The sequence below is a fragment of the Amblyomma americanum genome, chromosome 6 (genome assembly GCF_052857255.1).
Source record: "Amblyomma americanum isolate KBUSLIRL-KWMA chromosome 6, ASM5285725v1, whole genome shotgun sequence".
Taxonomy (NCBI): Eukaryota; Metazoa; Arthropoda; class Arachnida; order Ixodida; family Ixodidae; genus Amblyomma; species Amblyomma americanum.
Genome location: NC_135502.1, coordinates 109,484,376 through 109,504,095, shown reverse-complemented (window position 1 = coordinate 109,504,095; position 19,720 = coordinate 109,484,376). Strand labels below are relative to the sequence as shown.

General features: G+C 49.8%; 1 protein-coding gene across 1 annotated transcript; it reads right to left on the bottom strand.

The window, feature by feature from the left end:
- Positions 1 to 313: 313 nt before the first annotated feature.
- On the bottom strand, positions 314 to 1,475 carry LOC144093979 (protein HEXIM1-like). Its single transcript, XM_077627767.1, has one exon. It carries the CDS (start codon positions 1,304 to 1,306, stop codon positions 425 to 427), a length of 882 nt encoding a protein of 293 aa, XP_077483893.1. The 5' UTR covers positions 1,307 to 1,475; the 3' UTR covers positions 314 to 424.
- Between the last annotated feature and the right edge of the window lie 18,245 nt (positions 1,476 to 19,720).

The window sequence follows — 19,720 nt, the reverse complement described above, 5'->3', positions numbered from 1 at the left end:
CCACTCAGGTCGGTGCCCGTTTCTATTTACTGCAGCCATCCGGTTCCTCGGCACTAAATAAAGTGGTTATAAAACTGGCTCCACCTATTCAGTTTGTTTAAACAAAGTAGAAACTGAAGGGCGCATGCTCACTAGAGCGAGCTATCCAAGCACGGTGAAATAAATGTAATATACAGATATTTTGCCCGGATACAAACGAGAGAAAGGGGGTCAATGCCCGACCCCGCTACCAGCTTTCCAGCATAACTCCGCAAAGCGCATACTGCCGAGGAGGCCAGCGATGCTCATAATAAAGATTCCAGACACACACCTGTAGACAAGGCGCGCGAACGCAAGGATGTTTTATGAAAGCGTCGAAAAGAAGTGTGCATGTTTGTGTGGTAGGTGCGCTATGTACACAGAAGGCAGTGGGAGACTCCCACGATCACGACGCCGACAGTTCGGCCGGGCTCGCGTCCAACGCTTCTCGGAGCGCCCGGTTGTGCGCTCGCACCAGCGCGTTCTCGTCGGCCAACTTGCGGATTTCGTCCCGGAACACGGCCATCTTTTGCTGGGCTTGCTCCTCGGAGTCGGTCGCCGGTCGCGCGTCGGCGCCCGTCTGGGTCTGCGCGTCGGCGCGAGCGTTCCGCGCGGCCCTGAGCTTCAGTTCGAGCTCCTCCACACGCTCCTCTAACAACAGGTACTCCTGAACGAGTTCGGCTTTGCTCATCGCGTTGAGCCTCTCGGCGTGCACGTCGTCGTAGGCCTCGGAGAACTGCTTCTGCAGGAAGTCCTCTTCGTCCTCGGGCGAGCTGTAGAACTCGTCCGAGGAGTCCACACTGTCGTTGATGCTGTTCTCGCGGTGCCGGTGGTGGCCGTTCATGCTCTCGTAGTCGGGCTCCTGGACGCAGTGGTCCTCCATAAGGAACTGGGTCGTGTTGTACGGCGCCACAGGCTGCCCGTGCGCGAACATGCGTTGGCGCAGGCGGTTGGCGCGCCGCGACTCACGTTCCTCCAGCTCTCGGCGTTCCTCCCACGACAGCTTGTAGTACGGCTTCCACTTGCGTTTCTTGCTTTTCCCGCGACGGTTCTTCTTCTTCCTTCCACCGCAGGAGTTGGAGCGAACGAGCTTCTCGGGACCGATCGCTTCGTCCTCGCGATGCGCCTCGAGATCCACGGCGGCGATGCAGTCCGTCTGCACATCACTGGGTGGAGCCACTGGCGCGGAGCAGCAGCTTCCGGCGCCGTTTCCGGTTGTCTGCTCGCCGTCGGTCGACAGGGCGCCCCCAACGACAAGGCCTTCGCAAGGCGTTTGCACTTCGCCCATGACACGCTTAAAATATACTCACATCTAACACGGTCGGGTCCAGAAATGAAAAATCCACTGTCATCTAAACGTATCCGAGAAAAGAAAAAATACCTCGGGATGAGGCCAAGCTCGCACTGATCGCACGATGCTCGCTCGTCGACGCGCGGCGCCGAAATACGCTAGCGCCGCGTTCGTTCTCTAGTTTGGTAGGTTTTGTCACTGCGACTGCGGCGCGATAAAAAGTAGTGCTAATCAAACAGCGCGCTTTTTTCTACTTTCGCTAAGTTTGTTCGTAACGGTTTAGTCATATTCAAAGCTCATTTAGTCTGCGCTGTGTTATTCTTAAGTGGAACAACACGTGAACCCATTACGTTGCGATTTGGACGCGCAGGAACACAAGCGTGCCACGAGACGAGGAAGCTGCGGATTGTCCGCTTGTGTTGCGGTGGTGGCCATTTAAGCAGCTCTGTATGGTGCGTGGAATTTTCGCTTTGGACGAGTAGTTACGAGTGCCTCGCCTGCATTTTCGGACTCGGGAAGGACTCCTGCGATCGCGCCAGCGAGCTGCTTTGTTCTGGATTACCGGGGCCCCTCCGCCGGGTAAAGAGACCAGCCGGGCGCCGCAGCACAGCCAAGATGGCAGACAATTTTGCGAGGCGGCGATGGCGGAGGTCGAAAATTTCGGTCAGATAAGCCATTCCCGTCTTTAACACGTGCAGTAACGCGAGCTGCTATTCGTGTTTGTGTACCGCGGCGTACAGTCACGCACGATGCCCATTCCCAAATAGAGTTAACTTGCAGTTTAACCTGATAAGGCTCAATGTGGACGCAGTTGCAACACTGGGAGAGGGGAAGGGCGATTGTAGTCTCCGTAGCGGAACATGGGAAAGGGCGGCACCGTTGACGCTGGGAGGAAAGAGGGCAATGGGAGAACAAAGCACAAAAAAGGGGCGCGTAGTTACAGCGTTTGCTTATTCCTTTAGCGCTCTTCAGATAGTGCTACAACTAGCATTCACTCGCATTTTTCGCTCTACTGGGATTCGATTTTGAGCTCTGCGTGATTTCGGTTTCACGCGTTTGCCCAGGAACTAACGGCTCTCGCATTTTGGTTGGGTAACGCCGCCACTCTTTTCAAAGGGGGCGGGAAAACGCGGTACTCATCATGTCACCACACTCGCCTTCCGGGACCATATGCTGATTGTCTTGAATAGCATCGCCGCAAAGGAAAAAAAAAAATAAACGACCTACGTTTTGCGGCGCAGGTATATCGCATCGCTCGTCGCAAGCGTACAAAGACAATAAACATCCCTGCTTGTTTTGTATCCCTCTCACTCACTCTCGCTGGCCCTCGCCTCCGCTTCGTATGTGGCACGGATGGGATTATCGGGCGGGGCGAGGGTGAGCTGATCGCCACCGCAGCAGCGGTGTCCTTCGGGCCGCGCTCAACGGGCCTGCCTGGTGGGCCGTGGACATGCTGCTGATGTACTGCAACCCGAGGCGCCGCTGCCGCCTCCTTTACCGTTCTCTATGAAGCCCTGAATAGCCGCGACGACTCTTTTCGTGGGCCGCTCACGCGTCTGTCTCGGTTTTGCCTACGCGCAGCTGTTATCGCCGCTGAACATCACGGTAACGCCTCTGACTGCCCCGTACGTTGCGAAGGGCCGCGCAGCTGATATCTCGAGAACGAGTTGCTACGGCGAACGTCACTATTCCTTCACATAGATGGCATTTCGGGAAGAGTTTTACGCGTTCTTCTCTTTGAGTCAGTTAATACGAGGCGTAAGCTGAACCGTACGTCACGTCTTGTAGGCGGCTCGCACGGTGTACTTTGTCTCGAGCAGATGGCCTCGTTTGATCATAAGCATCTGCTTTATTTTTTTCCTCTTCGAAGCTCGCAGCCGCCAAGTTAACTGCCCTTAATTAAGGGAAAAAGTAGACGAAGGTTAGGTTAGAAATCTCAAAACTTAACGCACCTTCCTAGCTTTCGTATTGAACCTGAACATTTAAGACATACTGAGAAATCCGAACCGAAAAGGCAGACGATGGAGTACGCTTTTCTCTTCGGTGTCCATGTTTCGAGTGGCAGTTTTTGTTATAGCACGATTCCGGAAGGGTTTTAAGCGGACCCCAAAGTGGTGGACCTTTTAAGCAGCGATTCTTGAATGAAGCTGCTGAGGACAAAAACAGCCGTTTGCTCCGCCACACACGTCCTCCCGATGAAGTTCACAGCTGCCGCGTATCGTTCTCGTAGCAGACGAAACGTGTTGCGCGATACCCGAGCGTGCGTCGTCCGAAATGCGCAAAAGGGCCGAGGCGCCATCCGCGCTGCAAACAAGGCGAGCGCAGCTGGTTGTTGTATTTCATGTGCAGGATGCCCGCGCATCTGATCCGGCCTCTTTTAACGCTACGCTCTGTGTTTTTCGTGTAGATTGTGGCTCGTTTTGTTTTCGTGTTTTGTTCTACGCGTCGCTTGCTGTAACGTTTCACATACGCAACGCTTGCATTCTTTGTTCCGTCTGTAGTCGAGTGTTCGTAACCACGTCGTCTGCGTCCGTGAGCCTTGTTGGTAGTGTTCTGCACAGTCGCCGCTGTTGAGGAAGCAGGGATCCCGAAGAAGCAGCGCTTGTCCGTTGTTGGTTGGAGGGGGGGGGGGGGGGGGTGTTATCGCCGAGACAACGCGCGATTCGGGCGAATGAGCGCGGCGCGCTCGACGCCAGCGAAAGCGGAAGGTCGCTAGAGAAAGAGGGGGGGGGGGGGTGGCAGCGGAGCTTGCGAGGCTGCCTACTGCCGTGTGCGCGCGGCACGTAGGCCCGCTGCAGGCAGCTTCGCGTGACGCTGCCGCCGACTGACCTTTTTGTCGCGCGCGCGCCTTTTCGGGCTCGTTGCTCGCGCGCTGCTGCAGAAGCGACATTTTTCGCCGTGCTTTCCGCACTGAGAGCGTAAGCGTTACGAAACGAACTGTATGCGCAAAATTGCAAAGTGCAATATTGCCGCACCCAAAGAGCTTTGGGAAAGGCGTCGTGCAACGAGTAGTGGCGGCCGCTGTGGTCGGTGACGCATGTTACCCCGCCTCCGTGCACGCCCCAACCTGGTATATAGTCTTGCTCCTCGTATAGTTTTCGAACGTAACGTTTGAAAATCACTTCACCTGTGAACTGTGCGGCTGACTATCGTACGGCCTTCCAACCGTGCAAACCTTGGCAACAGAGGTCCCATTTCTTCCGAAACCTGCCGTTGGAGAAAGGAATTGGGTGCTGGGTAATCAGCCGTTTCTCATCCATATCACCGTCCTTGAAGTTTCCATTCTGGTTGAATTAATACGTGTTCGCAATGAGCAGAGGTACCTCAAATTATGCCAGTCATGAACAACGCTTCCAAATCGGGTCTTAACATGTGACCGTGTCTCGGGGGTTCGCACACGTATGCGCCATCCTCAAGCAATACCTTAAATGTGCCCACCAGTAACGCACCAACACCGAAGCCTCCGAATTCGCTATCGGTCACCACCGTGACCGTGGGGCCCTTCTCATTAAGGAGGTCAGGTCACTGTTTTGGCGAGATTAGATGGTTGGATTTTAACGTCCCAATGCGAGTGAGGGGTGCCGTAGTTGAGGGCTCCGGATAATTCCAACCGCCTCTGGTTATTTAACGCGCACACAGACATCGCACAGTACACGTGTGCCTCTAGCATTTCGTCTCCATCGAAATGCCGTGTTGCGAGCTTGTGGATGCGCTTATAATTAGTGTCGGCCAGGAGCAGTAGTTCAGACTTCTCTGGTGCGGAGCTCAGGCCGGTCTTGGAGTGAAAGGTAGAAATGTGAGATCCTGCTGAAAAGTGGTCTGCACATCTCCCGGCAAGCCTGAGATGCACCTAGGCGCGATGTCGGCGTAGAATACGTGGCGTATGTCGGTGTGTAGTTGTTGTGTAGTTTTCGTTGTAGGGCACACATGCTAAGATTGTCGTAAAATGCGGAGAAAGTTTGTGTGGTCAATAAAATCGAGTAACCGTGCGAGAGCCATGCGTTCGAGCTTTTTACCTTTACCAAAAGCGAGGGAAATGGGGCGGAGGTTAGGAAGAGAAGGGGGGGTTTGCCTCTTTTGGGTTAATGAGGGTTACTAAAGAGCATCTTCAGTCAGAAGGGACGGCACACTTTGTTCAGCGTTTGTTCGTGAACTGTCCAGCGATGCTGAATGCATATGGATATGGTGGATAAAGGTTGCGGGGCGCCAGTAGTAGCTGACTGCGCATGCTGGGAGGCGGTACCACAGCCTGCGACCTTGTCAGAAACCGGACGCAAGTTGTGTGCCGATTTAGATTCGGTGTTACGTACAACTGGCTGATTTTAAAGAATTCTGGGTGGTGCACATAAGCGACCGCGGAGGTGTTTGGTTGTACCAGTTGCGAAATTCCCCGGTAGCAAAGTGGACTCGTAGACGAAATCGGCACGCTCCAGCATGCACCCTCTCCATATTTTCATCCTTGATGGCAGACATTATGGTGACGCCTCTTGATAGTCGGCCTTTACTTCCCGGACCAAATACGTGTCCCATTTTAATCTGGCAGCTACAATGTTTTCAGATCATGTCACTTGATCCAACCGGTACCATGATATGGCGGCTATTAACATATATGACACTAAAGCCTGCAGACAGCACTGCTGCAACAGTTTTAAAGTTCGGGCCCCAAGAGCAACAAAAATATTCTCTTCGAGCAGATCTGACCGCTCATTGAGGCTGTGAGTCGTTGATTTCAGGTTGTCTCTTTTAGTGCGAACGCTAAATGACTTGAAAGAACAGGGGACTTGAAAACAGCCCTAAACGCATTGATTTTTAGACGGAAAAGCCACTTAAAATAAGTATAATCTGGGCATCTGGTCCATGCAAATACCTGGTGGTCCCAAGGCTCTTTCACAGAAGGCAGAGGTGACGACAATGGATCGTTTACTGGCGAAAACTGGACAGTAATTTCCCTCGTCCCTGCCCACGCTTGCGTCATGGAGTACTTGTATCAAAATGGGCTGATCTGAGTGGTCCAGAATTTGGAGGTTAGCGCGGATTGTCACGCCACCCTCGGCATTCAGATTAACTGCCCAAAAGCTGTTCGAAACAGATGCGGCGAAAAAAAGAAATACTTGCGGAGCGCCGCTCAGATTGACTACTAGCCGGCGCGTCAATCAATCTCCTAACCTCCAGAAACTGGCTGCAGATTCTGAATGGAGTTTAGTTCGCATTTTCGTAGCAGGTTTTTAAAATAGCTCTGCCGTTAAAGATGTGTATATGAGCTTTCGGTGTCGCTTGCGTTAGCTTGGTTTGCAATACTGCGTCTGCCTGCCAGGTATTTGCCGGACTGTAATGCTTAGAAAGGAGCCACTTTAATTCACTGAACCTGCACAGCATATATTCTGTCGTGCCAGGTTAGGGTTCAAACTATAACCAAGCCTATGGGACGGCGGCTGCTTCAGCTCCTGCGACCAGCGTTCCGAAAACACTCGCCATGGATCCCCGCTAGCACTGTCGCTTCTCGATAAATTTTTATTGATTCTCGTCGTGTGGAGGAAGTTCGTGGCTTTGTTTTACACACGCAGCGCGTTGCTCGCTGCCGCATAACGACGAAACACAGCGAGAGGGCGAAGTGGACACGTGGCCACTTAGTTTGATCGCACCGAATGCAGGACAGGCAGTGTTCGGCCATCACCTGACCCTCGGCACCTTTTATTTTTTTCTTAGACTGCGTTAGCTCTTTCCTCGGGTTCGCGCCGTCACCGTCCGCAACACCACTCGCCACCGGCCTCGGTTGACAGGTGACAGTGTGGAGAGAGGGAAATCCCCCTCCACATTTAATCTCCTATGACCCGTATTTTTTATCTGGTTTGTTCATAGAAAAAAAAATTATTCGTTCCTCGATCTCTCTGCGTTCTGAGAACATGCGAAAACAAAACTTTCGAACCATTTGTTGCTCTGGTATGCATTTTGTAGGTTTTCCGCTAAAAAAGTGACAACAGGCGTCAAGCGCAAAAAAAAAAAAAACGCATCTACTGAGTGGCTTTCGCTTACTGCAGTGCTTCCTTTTACTTGGAGGAGCTGCGTCTCACATCGTGCGGAAAGTTGTGAAGCGGTTGTTACTAATGCAAAGGTGACTCTTGCATTTTGCGCAAATTAACCCTGGCTGACCTTTTCATCGCGGCATCTTGAAGCGCGGCCGTTTCTCATCTATGGCTGGCCACAGTCCTACAGCTGTGCGCTCCTCGGCACTGGAATCCTGGAGTGAGGGCCCCAGCCGTCTTCGACAGCTTCCCTCTATCTCCCTCTGAGCAATGTTTTCACCGCCATCTTTTCTGAGAAACCCCGTAATATGCCACCAGGAAAATCAACAGCACCCATAAATGAGTTGTATGTGGCAACAATTGCCGGCTGGACAACCTGTATTTCCTTTTCCTTCCTGTCGTATCTCTTGCGCTGTCCTATGAGCACAGCACTGTCGCTTGTGCTGGCCTGTGTTTCGCCTTGGTTGTCGTATCATTTTGTTGTCGTTGGCCTTGCAAAAGGTGGCACGTACCTACATTGGGCAGTAGGCCAAGAATCGGGAGGAACATATTGCTCGTCACCTGTACATTTACGTGGGCTAAAGAAAAAATCAAATACTAATGAACAAGCAAATAAACGTAGATGAAGCGTGCGCGGGAGTGCAAACCCGGCAGCTTCTAATTCAAGTTGGGCGTATGTACTGAAGAGAAAATGAGTTTGAATAAAAATAAAACATCGATAATACAAAATGTAACAACACCACCATCAGTTTTGCGGCCGTCGCATGTACTCTTCTTCTTCTTCTACCTCTTAAAATATCTACTCCATCGGCAGTCTTCTTTCTCTTCGTAACTTCCCCTTCACCTTGCACCAAACCCTAGCCAATCCCCTACCGTGGTCATGTGCCACCGCTTTTGAGGCAACAACAAGAACAGCAGCACCAACCTCTCCTTTATTGTTCGTGTAAATAAAAAAAAACTTACTTTTCTTCATCACCGTCCATTTTGCGACCGTCACATCTACTCCATCGGCAGTCTTCTTTCACTTCGCAGATTCCCCTTCACCTTTTCTTTATCTCTGACCAGAATTCGCTCTAGGGTCTCCCGATGTGTCGTTCGCCTTATCAGCAGCATCCGCTTCGTGAGCTATCGCTGAGACAGCTGTTCTCGCTCTCTTTTCCGCACGGCACACTTCAATAAAATATCTTCAGGTCGTCTGGAAACCTAAATAAATTACCTGCTACCTGTTATAACGCAATTTCTTGATGTTCAGTGGCAATTCAGGTACTAAAAAGACTGCCTCTAAACGACTCCTTATAGTCATGTTGATTCCAAAACGCGACATACCGTTCCTAACGTAATTTGACCCCGTATGTTACGACAGCGTTTTCTTTTATTTATTTTTTTTCTAAACAGAGCGAATGGACGTAGCCAGAAATTTTTTTCGGGAGGGCCCAACGCAATCTATTCCACCTCGGAAGTGCGGGGGTGGGGAGGCTTGGATACATGCTTGATTGAAGTACATTTTTGTCGCAACTTATCTTCTTACCGCAGTTCTGCAGTGCAGATTAAAGTGAAAGAAAATGAGCTTGCTCCTACAGTGTTCCTTCCGTGCATACAAAGGCGTATGGAATTTCCTTTGTGAGGCGTGAGTTGACACTTCGCTGTTATGTAGTTGCCGCACGCCATCAAACATTGTCTTAAACAGGGGTTCGTGCGTTCCAGATCGATGCAGGAGCTCACAAACGGTGGTTAGTTCGAAACCCTCTGCGGAGTATCACTGCAGTCCCGGGTAAATGCGGATAATTTAACCCCGAATGTTACAACAGCGTTCTCGTGTATTTTTTTTTTCTAAAAAGAGCTGTTGTATAGCAGCGAATGCATTGAAATCAGACACGTAGCCATTTTTTTTTCCGGGAGGGCCCAACGCAACCTCCGGCTTTCCGAGTTCGCGAGAGAAAAAAAAAATGCCGTCTTAAAAGTTATTCGCTGTCCACCGCAGCTAACGCTCAAACATTCACGTTACACACTCGTAAGCGTGCTTTGATTTTTTTTTTATGCCGTCAGTCACCAGCGTACTCCAACCATCGAACTGTTCCATCCAATTTTTGTTCTGAATGAAAATTGATTGTTCTGTATATATAGGTGTGTCGATTCTCGTTTTGCCTAAAGGGACGCTTTTATTTCTGAGAAAATTGGAGTTATATAAATAAATGGATTTTTTTTCCCCCACTGCTCGATTCAAACTCATGACTTAAAAAGGAAGGACTCCGTGATCGGCTGCTGAAAGTGAATGGCGCTTTGGCCTAACCTCGGATATCGGCAGGCGTCAACAACTAAAAATTAATAAATAAAAAATAAGCGCAGTCAGTGAAAGCAGCCGGTAACGGCAATACCTCCGTTTCATGTTTCGGCTCTATTCTCAGTGAAAGATTCCTAGAGGCTTCGTTCAGGTAAAACGGAGCTCTGAAGAGTAGTGGGGCCGCAGTTGGCAAAGGACAGGTTTAATGGGAGAGTCATGGGAGAAGCCTTTGCCCTGCAGTGGGCGTAGTCAGACTGATGATGATGATGATTATGAAAAAACTAGTGGGAGGGTTTTGTTTTTTTACAGGGTTTAACATCCAAAAGCGACTAGGGCTATGAGGGACGCCGTAGCGGAGGGATCCGGTAAATTTCGACCACCTGGCGTTCTTCAACGTGCACTGACGTCGCACAGCACACGGGCCTCTAGCATTTCGCCTCCACAGGAATGCGACCGCGGCCGTGGTCCGAGCTTGTGGATGCGCTGATATTTAGCGTAGGCGAGGAGCAGTAGTTCAGACCGGTCTTGGAATGAAGGGTAGAAATGTCGAGACGCTGCTGAAGAGTGGTCTCCACATCTCCCGGCAAACCTGAGGTGCACCGAGCTGTGACGTAAAAATGGAATGACTGCGTGATCACCGAAAAGAAGTGAATAATGGTGTGGCTTAGCCTCAGAGATCCGTACATAAAATAAGCGCAGTTCGCGTGTGAAAACGGCCGGCAACGGCGACACCTGTAGACGGAAGAAAGCACGAGCGCGTAGTGCATGAGAAAAACATGGCTATGAATTGAATTCAATGAATAAATAAACAGAAGTGGATAAAAATTTTGACTGAGGACCCGATGCGATTCTAATGGGAAGCTGTTAAGTTAGAAGCCCATGGCGCTGGTGGCTCGTTTCCCCCTTTCGTCGGGAGATGCCGCTTCCGTGGGAAGTCGAGGTGGAGGTGGTTACTGAACGTCGCGACACCGGCGCTGATCCCTTTCGACTCCGGCGCCACTCCCCCGCTCGCTGCTGGCGTCTCGTCCCCTGCTGACCAGCCGTGCACGAGGGGTTAGAACAATAGACGTTCTTAGCATACCGGAGACGTACTAGCGTAGACGTATACCGGTTTACCGGACCCCCCCCCCCCCCCCCTCCTCCTGCGCATGCGCGGTGGCATTGTTGCGGTGAGGGGAGCCACTGCGCGTGCGCAGGAGGGGTCCGGTAAACCGGTATACGTCTACGCTAGTACGTCTCCGGTATGCTAAGAACGTCTAATGACAGCGCGTCGCGCGTTTCGGACGCTGCCCAAGGCCGTGGGAAATGGGGAGTGGGATCGCCAACAACCTTGTCAGAGTCGCAGGGGGGCCAACAAGCTTTCCCCGCTGATGAGATTCCTTTTACTGTCAGCAGAGACGGCACGGCAGATGGCGCCTCGATGGAATACACATGCAGCGAGCTGCGTACGCGAAACCGCACGCCGTGCACGTTCCAGGAAGTGCAGGGTCCACTGGGTCGGAGTCTGGCGAGCCCTGGGCTCCGCCCACTTGTATGTACGGTGCCATTCCACTGCTATTGGTTCAAATTGGGCGAGAGCTGGTTTAGTAAAGCTCCGCCCAATTATCGAAGGGTTTAAATTGAGCTTCAAACAAAGAGTTGGGAAGAACGCACCGAGTCTCAAGCCTCGGCCGCTTTTAAACAGCCTTTTTTTTAATCTGCCGTTTTCGTCACCTGCCTTGTATTTCGATCCCGTCTTTAATAAATAAGTTTTGTTAAGATGTTGGAGTTGCTGCACCCAACTGGCAACGTATCGTTGGACGAGCAGACGAAGACCCGAAGTGCTCTTCGTACGTCTAGCCGCGGTGTATACGATCACCGGCCAAAGTGCCATCGTCAATCATCGCTCGGGACGAGAAACCGATCAGCACCAACAGGACATCAGAGAAGGGCAGGAAAGTTTAACTGGTGCCGTGACCAGAATTGAGGAAAGTTTAACTGAAGCTCTGTACATAGAGAGAGAGAGAGAGATAAGGAGGTGCAGACATTCCTGCGGCTGTAGTCTTCACAGTCATGCGCCAACTTGTCCACGCACCCTGCGGCTTCTTTTGCTCCGGAAGTGTTGCCATTGGTCGGGCGCATACACCTAGAAAAGGAATGTCGCTGTTCCGCGGGGATGCTGCCGGGAGTACACTGCGCTGGCTTGGGCATTCCTGGCGGTGTTCAGGTGCTTCCAGTCCTTGGCGCGAAGGGCGTGTTCTGCGTGAATACTGGCGAACATTCGCATGCGGTGCTGAGATGCCTTGAAACTTCCAGTATGTCTTTTTTTGTTATTGTTGTTTACCAGGCGCTTATTGGCACAAGTCCGCACTGCGGAATCGGCCAAGGATGGTGGCTAATCAAACGAAAATTAAATCGCCAAGAATAGAAGGCAGAAGGACGGAAGCACGCGCGGCTGAGCCTGCAGGGCGTGCCTCATAAAAACAGGACTACGATTTGAATTCAGTGATGAAAGAATGAATAAAAATTTCGCCGCCACGGGACACGAAGCGATTCCAATAGAAACCTCCGTACATTGGAGCAAACATTCCTGCCGTTATGACCGCACAAGGTGGTTCCAACTGAAATAGCAATACAACACTGCTCAAGCCGACCCCCAGCTGGAGCAACCATCCTTTCAAAACTCTCATCATCATCACCACCGTCATCACCATCATCATGATTTATTTTGCTCTTAAAAACCCCTATTGGGGCAATACATAAGTGAATTGGAGGGGGGGGGGACAGCAAAATAAACGCATTATGAAGTGAATTAATACAGTGCTAATACAACGCAATGTAATACAGTACAACGGGATGCGATGCAATAAATACGGTGTGAAATGATGCAAAATAATTCGAGTCAATGCAGATTGACAGAAAGGCTGTAGGAGGCAGGAACAACAAGGAAAAGATGTGTTACTTTTCTTTTACAGTCAAAGCACTGGTCTCGGAGACAGATGTTAAGTATTATTTATTCGCTGCAGTGGTCGAATAATGCCTGTCTAAATTAAGTAGGGTCGCGCTTGTTTACCATGTGGTCGGGCAGGTTGTTCCAATTTTATATTCCTATTGGCAGAAAATATTTATTGAAGGCTGTTGTTGATCCGTGTAAGCGCTCTGGGAATTGAAGAAGCGACGCGATGTTCTGATGGGAGCTTGGAAGAATGTGTCACGGAGGCCGGGAAATTTGCACATATAATTAATGAAAGAGGAAAACGGTGGGAAGTGAACGAAAAATAGATGTTTATAATTTATGGCAAAACAGGCTGAGCAGGGGAAGCCCCAAGCCAGACCTCTGCTGCAGGTAAAAATTAAGGCGTAGAACGGAAGCAGCGCAGAGCTAATTGTGAGCGAGACTTTAGTTCGTTCTGTTTGGCAAAACTTAATGTTAGGAGACGTTAATAACCATGGAAATGTGTTTTTAATTCAGTCATAACGTACACCTTCTGATGTTCGCTATGGGCTCCGTGCGCTGGTATGGTGGCGCCAGCAGCGACCACATCGCCAGCGCCGCCTCGTGGCACTCGCCGCGTTAACCGGACGCTCAGTCACGGCGGGTCTCTCGAAAGGGAGAGCGCACTGGCCGCGATGCCATTCTAAGTCAACGCCTTCTTCTCTGCGGATTTCAACGCATTGAAAGCCTTGACGCCACCACTGCTGCATTTCGTTTCAATTGCTTTCAGGTTGGGCTGATCACCGATTCCGAGCAACCATGATTGTGTTGCAGTCCCGAGGGCACTGCAATATCTGGCAGCGCAGTTGAGCTTATTGAGATTAATGAAGTACCTTTACAGTTTGAGAGAGGGCCCCGCCGCGGTGGCTCAGTGGTTAGGGCGCTCGACTACTGATCCGGAGCTCCCGGGTTCGAACCCGACCGCGGCGGCTGCGTTTTTATGGAGGAAAAACGCTAAGGCGCCCGTGTGCTGTGCGATGTCAGTACACGTTAAAGATCCCGAGGTGGTCGAAATTATTCCGGAGCCCTCCACTACGGCACCTATCTCTTCCTTTCTTCTTTGACTCCCTCCTTTACCCTTCCATTACGGCGCGGTTCATGTGTCCAACGATATATGAGACAGATACTGCGCCATTTCCTTTCCCCAAAAACCAATCATTATTACAGTTTGAGAAACAAGGCTCTGACCCAAATAATGAAATCAGCTATGTAATTTACATCCACTGTGACATCGACTATGTGAATGGTCGGCTAGAAATGCGAAAAACGCAAACTTACTACACATATATATCAGATGATAGTGCTCTACATCCTGCAGGATCGACACTTCTTTACTTTGTGTATTCCTCTCAGAGAAGCACAGCTCTAAGCATACAAAAAGACGATGGGTTTCTTGGTAAGTATCTTCCACAGATAGATCAGTTTCATTTCAGGAATTTCATGAAGGCACTAATTACATGAATTGTTTTGGTCGTATTTCTGTTTTGGTAAATACTTAACTATAGAAAGGCCGCCGCGGTGGCTCAGTGGTTATGGAGCTCAGCTGCTGACCCAAATGACTCGTGTTCGATCCTGGTTGCGGCGGTCGCATTTCGGCGGGCAAAATTATAGAGGCCCACGTACTGCGTGATGTCAGTGCCCGTTAAAGAACTCCGAGTGGTTGCAATTATCTGGAACCTCCTACTATGGCGCCCCTTATAGTCTTCGTTGCATTGGGACTATAAACATAATTAAAATGAAAAGATTAATTCCCGAAATTAAGGGTTTAGTGATGTTGTGAAATCCAAAAAAAAATATATAGAGAGAGGAATTTGAACCACTCTCTATTTTTTTATTCGTCTAGAACAGGATTTGAGATCTCATAAATGCAACAAATAAAGATACAAAATTTTAAACCACTGAAGGAAATAAAATGATGCAAATAAATACACAAAAGCTTAGGTGAAACAATGTGAAAAACGACATAAGCACTGTCAGAAGTACGACGTCGCTCCCACTGCATACACACACGCACGAAAAAAAAACGAAACAAAATTGACACGCTGAACCACAGATGGGCATAACAAACGAAGACTTAAACTTCAGATGCTAGCTCCAAAAACTTCACCGTAGACCATTTCCTGTAACTGACTGAACGCATTCCTTCGCTCTACATAAAGACATAAAGCAGCTCCTGCCAATGATGTCACGTTCGAAACACCCCAGTCAATGTAAACCCTTTCCCAGTTCACTCTCATGAATTTAATTCCACAGTGCACTCATTTCCAGCATACCCTCTGTGCATGAGCTAGCATGCACGATGTCCAAGAAAAGCGTTTAAATATATTCGGTACCTTGACTGCAGTGTTTTTATAGCTGTTATGACATTGGGTAAACACAGCAGGAGGTAGAGCACCCGTTATTATCCAAGTTTGTTTTCGGCTTCGGACGAAACACCTCACCGCTCGCCTCGCTCACTGCAAACTGAACCAGAGAGCTACGTTGGCTGCGTCCGCCTTTCGCCACCGCTGTTAACCAGGTGGCGCCACTCGCGCGCACCAAACTGCAGCGCACGGAGCCCATAGGGAAGTAAACATTGGTTGGCAGGGCTGTTACCACCGGATGCTTGATGCCCTTTGCATATCATCAGCGCTCTCACATAAGCCCACACTGTTGTGGCCAGGCAACTAAACAAACAAGGCGCTGATGGAGAGTAATCGATGCATGAAGCGTTGGTAAGATGAGGACGCGACGATAATGAGTACTAATGACTGCCGCCGATGAGAGAGAGCAGCTGAGTCATGTTTTCGCAGAGCATTAACTACTGCTCTAAATTCCGTCTAGTAGGTAGGAGTCAATCAATTGGGGAGACAAAGATAATCCAAGGGGAAGTTATATTTCTATACCTGCCCTTTCGTTGCACAATATGAGGCGTCTGCGATTGTGATGTTTGTAGAAAAACCCATGAAATGGTCCGACAAAACCCGCCTCAAAATGTGGGACCACATAAGGCTTGAGGTTGTTGGGGAAGAAGTCACAAAATCTAACCTGGACTGAGACCATACTGCTGCGCCCAAATGATAGCACATACCTGCGCATGCAAAGCGTCAAGAGTGTTGGGACGAGTAAAAAAAAGAAAGAAAGAGGCCAGATGGGTGAGGGAAGCTGGCAACTAAAAATGCTCTGCGTGAGTGCAACGGCGATTCACATAGGATTAGGTATACACTCTAAACAGAAAGGAGTAAAAAGAGAGTAAGATCTCCTCTATAGCACTCCCATTTATAAAAGGGTGTGCGATAGAGTGCAGCTTCTTACTCTCATACAGGCGCACTCGTTTTTATAGTGTATGTCTGCACAGTTAGGAACTGGAAACGAAATAATAGGAATGGCATGCCTCAAGGAAGAGCACGTTATTTGCCACTAACTTGCACAGCGCTGAGAACAGACGAAGCGCTCCTCGCAGTAAAACAACGATGTTACGCAACTTATAAGCAGGACAACCAGGGAACAACACACCAGTTCAAATTCCAGTACGGGACGGGCATACATAGTGGACTCGCACAATCTCTTCACATGCCTAACCGACTGCCAATCAAAAGACGATAGGAGCGGGGCTACAGATTGCCGTCGTAACAAGCCTTCGGACGTCACGGGGCAGCTGCGTGGCTTGCATGGACCTGAGCCGGTGACGATGATGCATACGCCCGGACGGTCTCGTCGGCCATCATGTTGCCGGGCGTCCCGCCTGACGGCTGCTGTTTCAGGGGGCGTCTCTGTGAATGGATCCCGGGGGCAGCGAGCGACCAGAAGTGGATGTAGGGCCTTTTCTTCTCGGTAGTCGGAAGGTGGTCGCCGAAAATAGCGACCAGTCGAGCTAGGGAAGAAACATTTCCAGTTTTTTTGCGTCGTAAATGATAAGAAGAGTGGCGAGCACCAATTTGTTAGACATTGGTATACACGGAGCACCCCGCGGTATTCGCCTACGACCGCTAAATAATTGTTAAATTTCTTCTCGAGGCTGTTCCGTTTTAGGTTTCATCAAACGAACGATGGCTGTGACGCGTAGTTGAAATTTAGGTCACGTGAGACAAGAAAAAAACGGCAATACGAATGCTGATACCGCGTTTGTTGTAATTCCAGCTCTTGAAGCGGGCTGCATTAGGTGCTGTAGTAAGTTAAAACTACGTATCAGCGTTTATATTGCAGTGTTTCCGTGCCTCGCGTGACTTAAAGTTTAACTACACGTCACAGCCATCGTACGGTTGATGAAGCCGAAACTGTGTACGAGAGAAGAAATTCAATTATAAATGATTTAGCGGTCGTAGGCGAATACCACGCGGTGATCCATGTATTCTGATGTCTTACGCGTCACTGGAAAGAAGAAAACACGCAATATAATTAGGTGACCATAGTCATTTAAATACATTACGCATTTACTTAGCACAAGGAAACAATATGCAGGACGAGAGACTGTAGGGGGACCATTGTTCCCTATCGCAGTGGCTCCGTGGCTTTCGCGTTCGGCTGCTGATCTCAGGGTCGCGGGTTCGACCAAAGCCGCAGCAGCCGTATTTCGGTGCACGCGAAATACATAAAAGAGAGTTTCTCGCTGTCCTTCCCCACGGAATATTTAGTGAAATACAAGCGATCAATGCAATTGATGCGGCAAAGTATGCGTTAGCATTGGAGTTGCCCTCGGACAGAGCAGCCACTGACGGGTTCAGAGCGGGCGGCACGATCCAGTCTGTCAATCACCGAGGGAGATGCCGTACTCCCTCTCCACTCTTCTCTGCCCCCCCCCCCCCTCACTGTCTCTCCTCCGTTCTACCTCTCCCTCCCCTCCTCTCCGAGGGAAGCTAGGAGAGGGAGAGGGAGTGGAGAGAGCGCATTTTCCTCTCTCCACTTTTCCACCTGCCAACCGAGGCTTCAGATGGGCGGACGAGCAGGTTTTTCCAAAATGGGGGCTCTAATGCTAACGCATTAAAACGCCTCCGTGCTGTGCGATATCAGCGCACGTTAAGGACCCCACGGGGTCTCCAGAGACCTCCATTACTCAACTACGGCACCCCTCAGTCATAGGTCAGGTCCGGCTTCCGGAAGTTAAACACTTTACACTTTTAATTTTTTTTTTCTCCAAGAGGAGAAGTCTGGCCTATAATTAAGTCCACGTGAGACCATGATGCGGCTACGCTTGATGCCACGCCTAATCGCACCCCGACGCATACCGAGGAGAAAAGGCAACTGCATCCATCCATTGGTGCGGAGCATGGGAAAAGCCGTAAGTCTGTCCAGGGATCTCCGCATGGCACGCTTTTATTTTAGGCGTTGTTTACGGATTGCCGCGCGTCCGCCGCGGCCAGGAGAGGCTTCCAGCCGGAGTCCAGTTGCTGTCTCCTTAATCGAATGGTAGGCAGTCGAAAAATTACGGAGGGCACTTAGCACTACTTACGTGCCCTGAATTCGAAAGCAGTGTTTTTTATTTTATTTCCATCCTTTATTTACTTTAAAAAATTTATCTTCCTTTCTCATTACCTTTATCTTCCTCCTTCCTTCTCTTCCTTTCTCATTCTCATTACATCTGCTCACTAACATTCAGTCGTAAGGCAATGCTTATACTTGGTTCACCCCTGTTCGCCTAGAACCATCGCGGTTTTGTGGCCTATATATGGGTTTCGCGCTCGCCTCGCGATCTGGGTGCAGTTCCCCGCACCAATGGTGGCACTGAAATGCATTTTTCTTGTGACCTGTATCGCCCTCCCTGGTTGGTCTTCAATGACAGCAGTATTTTTTAAATTAAATAAAAAATAAATAAATGCTATTTTTCTTTGATACCACGGTGATGTCGTCTCGGATTTTTGGGTCCACTTTTGCAATCAACGACAACAACGCCAGGCTTTGTGGCTGATGAGCCGTATAATGCTTGCATGTTAAAAAAAAAAAGAAGCCACCATACTTGGGTACAGCCACAAGTCTGTTTTTACCGCCGTCCAAAATTTTTTAATGGAATCAAGACGGCTATCTTGTTAATTTTTTTATTTTTTAATATTATTTTTATTCTTACAATTATCATTTAACTACTCGGCTATAATAAACTTCAGTGTCGATCTCCTGCGTGCGTTATGCATTTCCCGTTTCATTTCGCTGTTCCTTTTTGTTTACTTCTTCCTTCTTTACTATTTATTTTATAGTCGTCCAGGAAATGTTTACCTGAAAAACTCTCTGTGCCCCCCAATTCTTGGCCAATCCCCTATGTGGGCATGTGCCATAGTATGAGGATAACAACAAGTGCCACAACACTGCTCTGCACCGAGTGCCGACGAGCCTTCGCGCACCCCTTTCATCTTACCGCTGAGCGGCCTCTTTCAGCCAGCCGTGCCCGGAGGGCTCCGGTTTGTGAGTCAGGCGGTGTCGCTCCCCCGCCCAGAGGGCAGCAGGGGTAAACGTCCCTAAACAAAGGAGACCGGGAAAGCGCGTTCCCCTTCCAGCAAGGAAGCGGCCTGCTAGCTTTGAACGGCACCGGGTGAAAAAGGAAAGCTCACCGCCATTTCTTCGATGAGAAAAGATTCCGGCGAGATGTAACATGACTGCCTGCTAGGAGAGAGAGTGAGAGAGAGAAGGTTAGAGGAAAGGAAAGGTGGAGAAGTAGTAAGTGGCTTTTATTAAAACAATAATAAAAAGGAACGGAAATATTTTTGCTAGCCCCGGCATCTGCCATCGGTACTGAAGCGCTTGAGCTGCAGGGCAGCGGAAATAAAGGACAGCAGGCAGAATGGATAAGTGAAATGAAAGAGGTGAGGGCACAGGAAGAGAGGATATGGGGGAGAGGTAATATACACAAACTATTTACACAATAGGAAATGTCTTCAGGTTGTGCGCGTGATTAGTTCATGTTGGAGGAATTAAAACACGCGCACAGCACTGTGTTGGCTCCAACTGGAGTGGGGCGTCCAGTTATTAATCGTTCAAGGTAGAACTCGCGGAGCGTTCGGTCACTGCGTGTAACTATACCTGACGGGGAACAGACGGGACGTCAAGCTCGTGTGTTCGAGGAATGCGCAGAGGCTCACCAAGGTTCGCTCACGGGTGCGCGCACTGCCCTGCGGCCACAATAGCGTCTTGGGGGAGTCTGGTAGTATGGCAAGCGCCCTATAGGC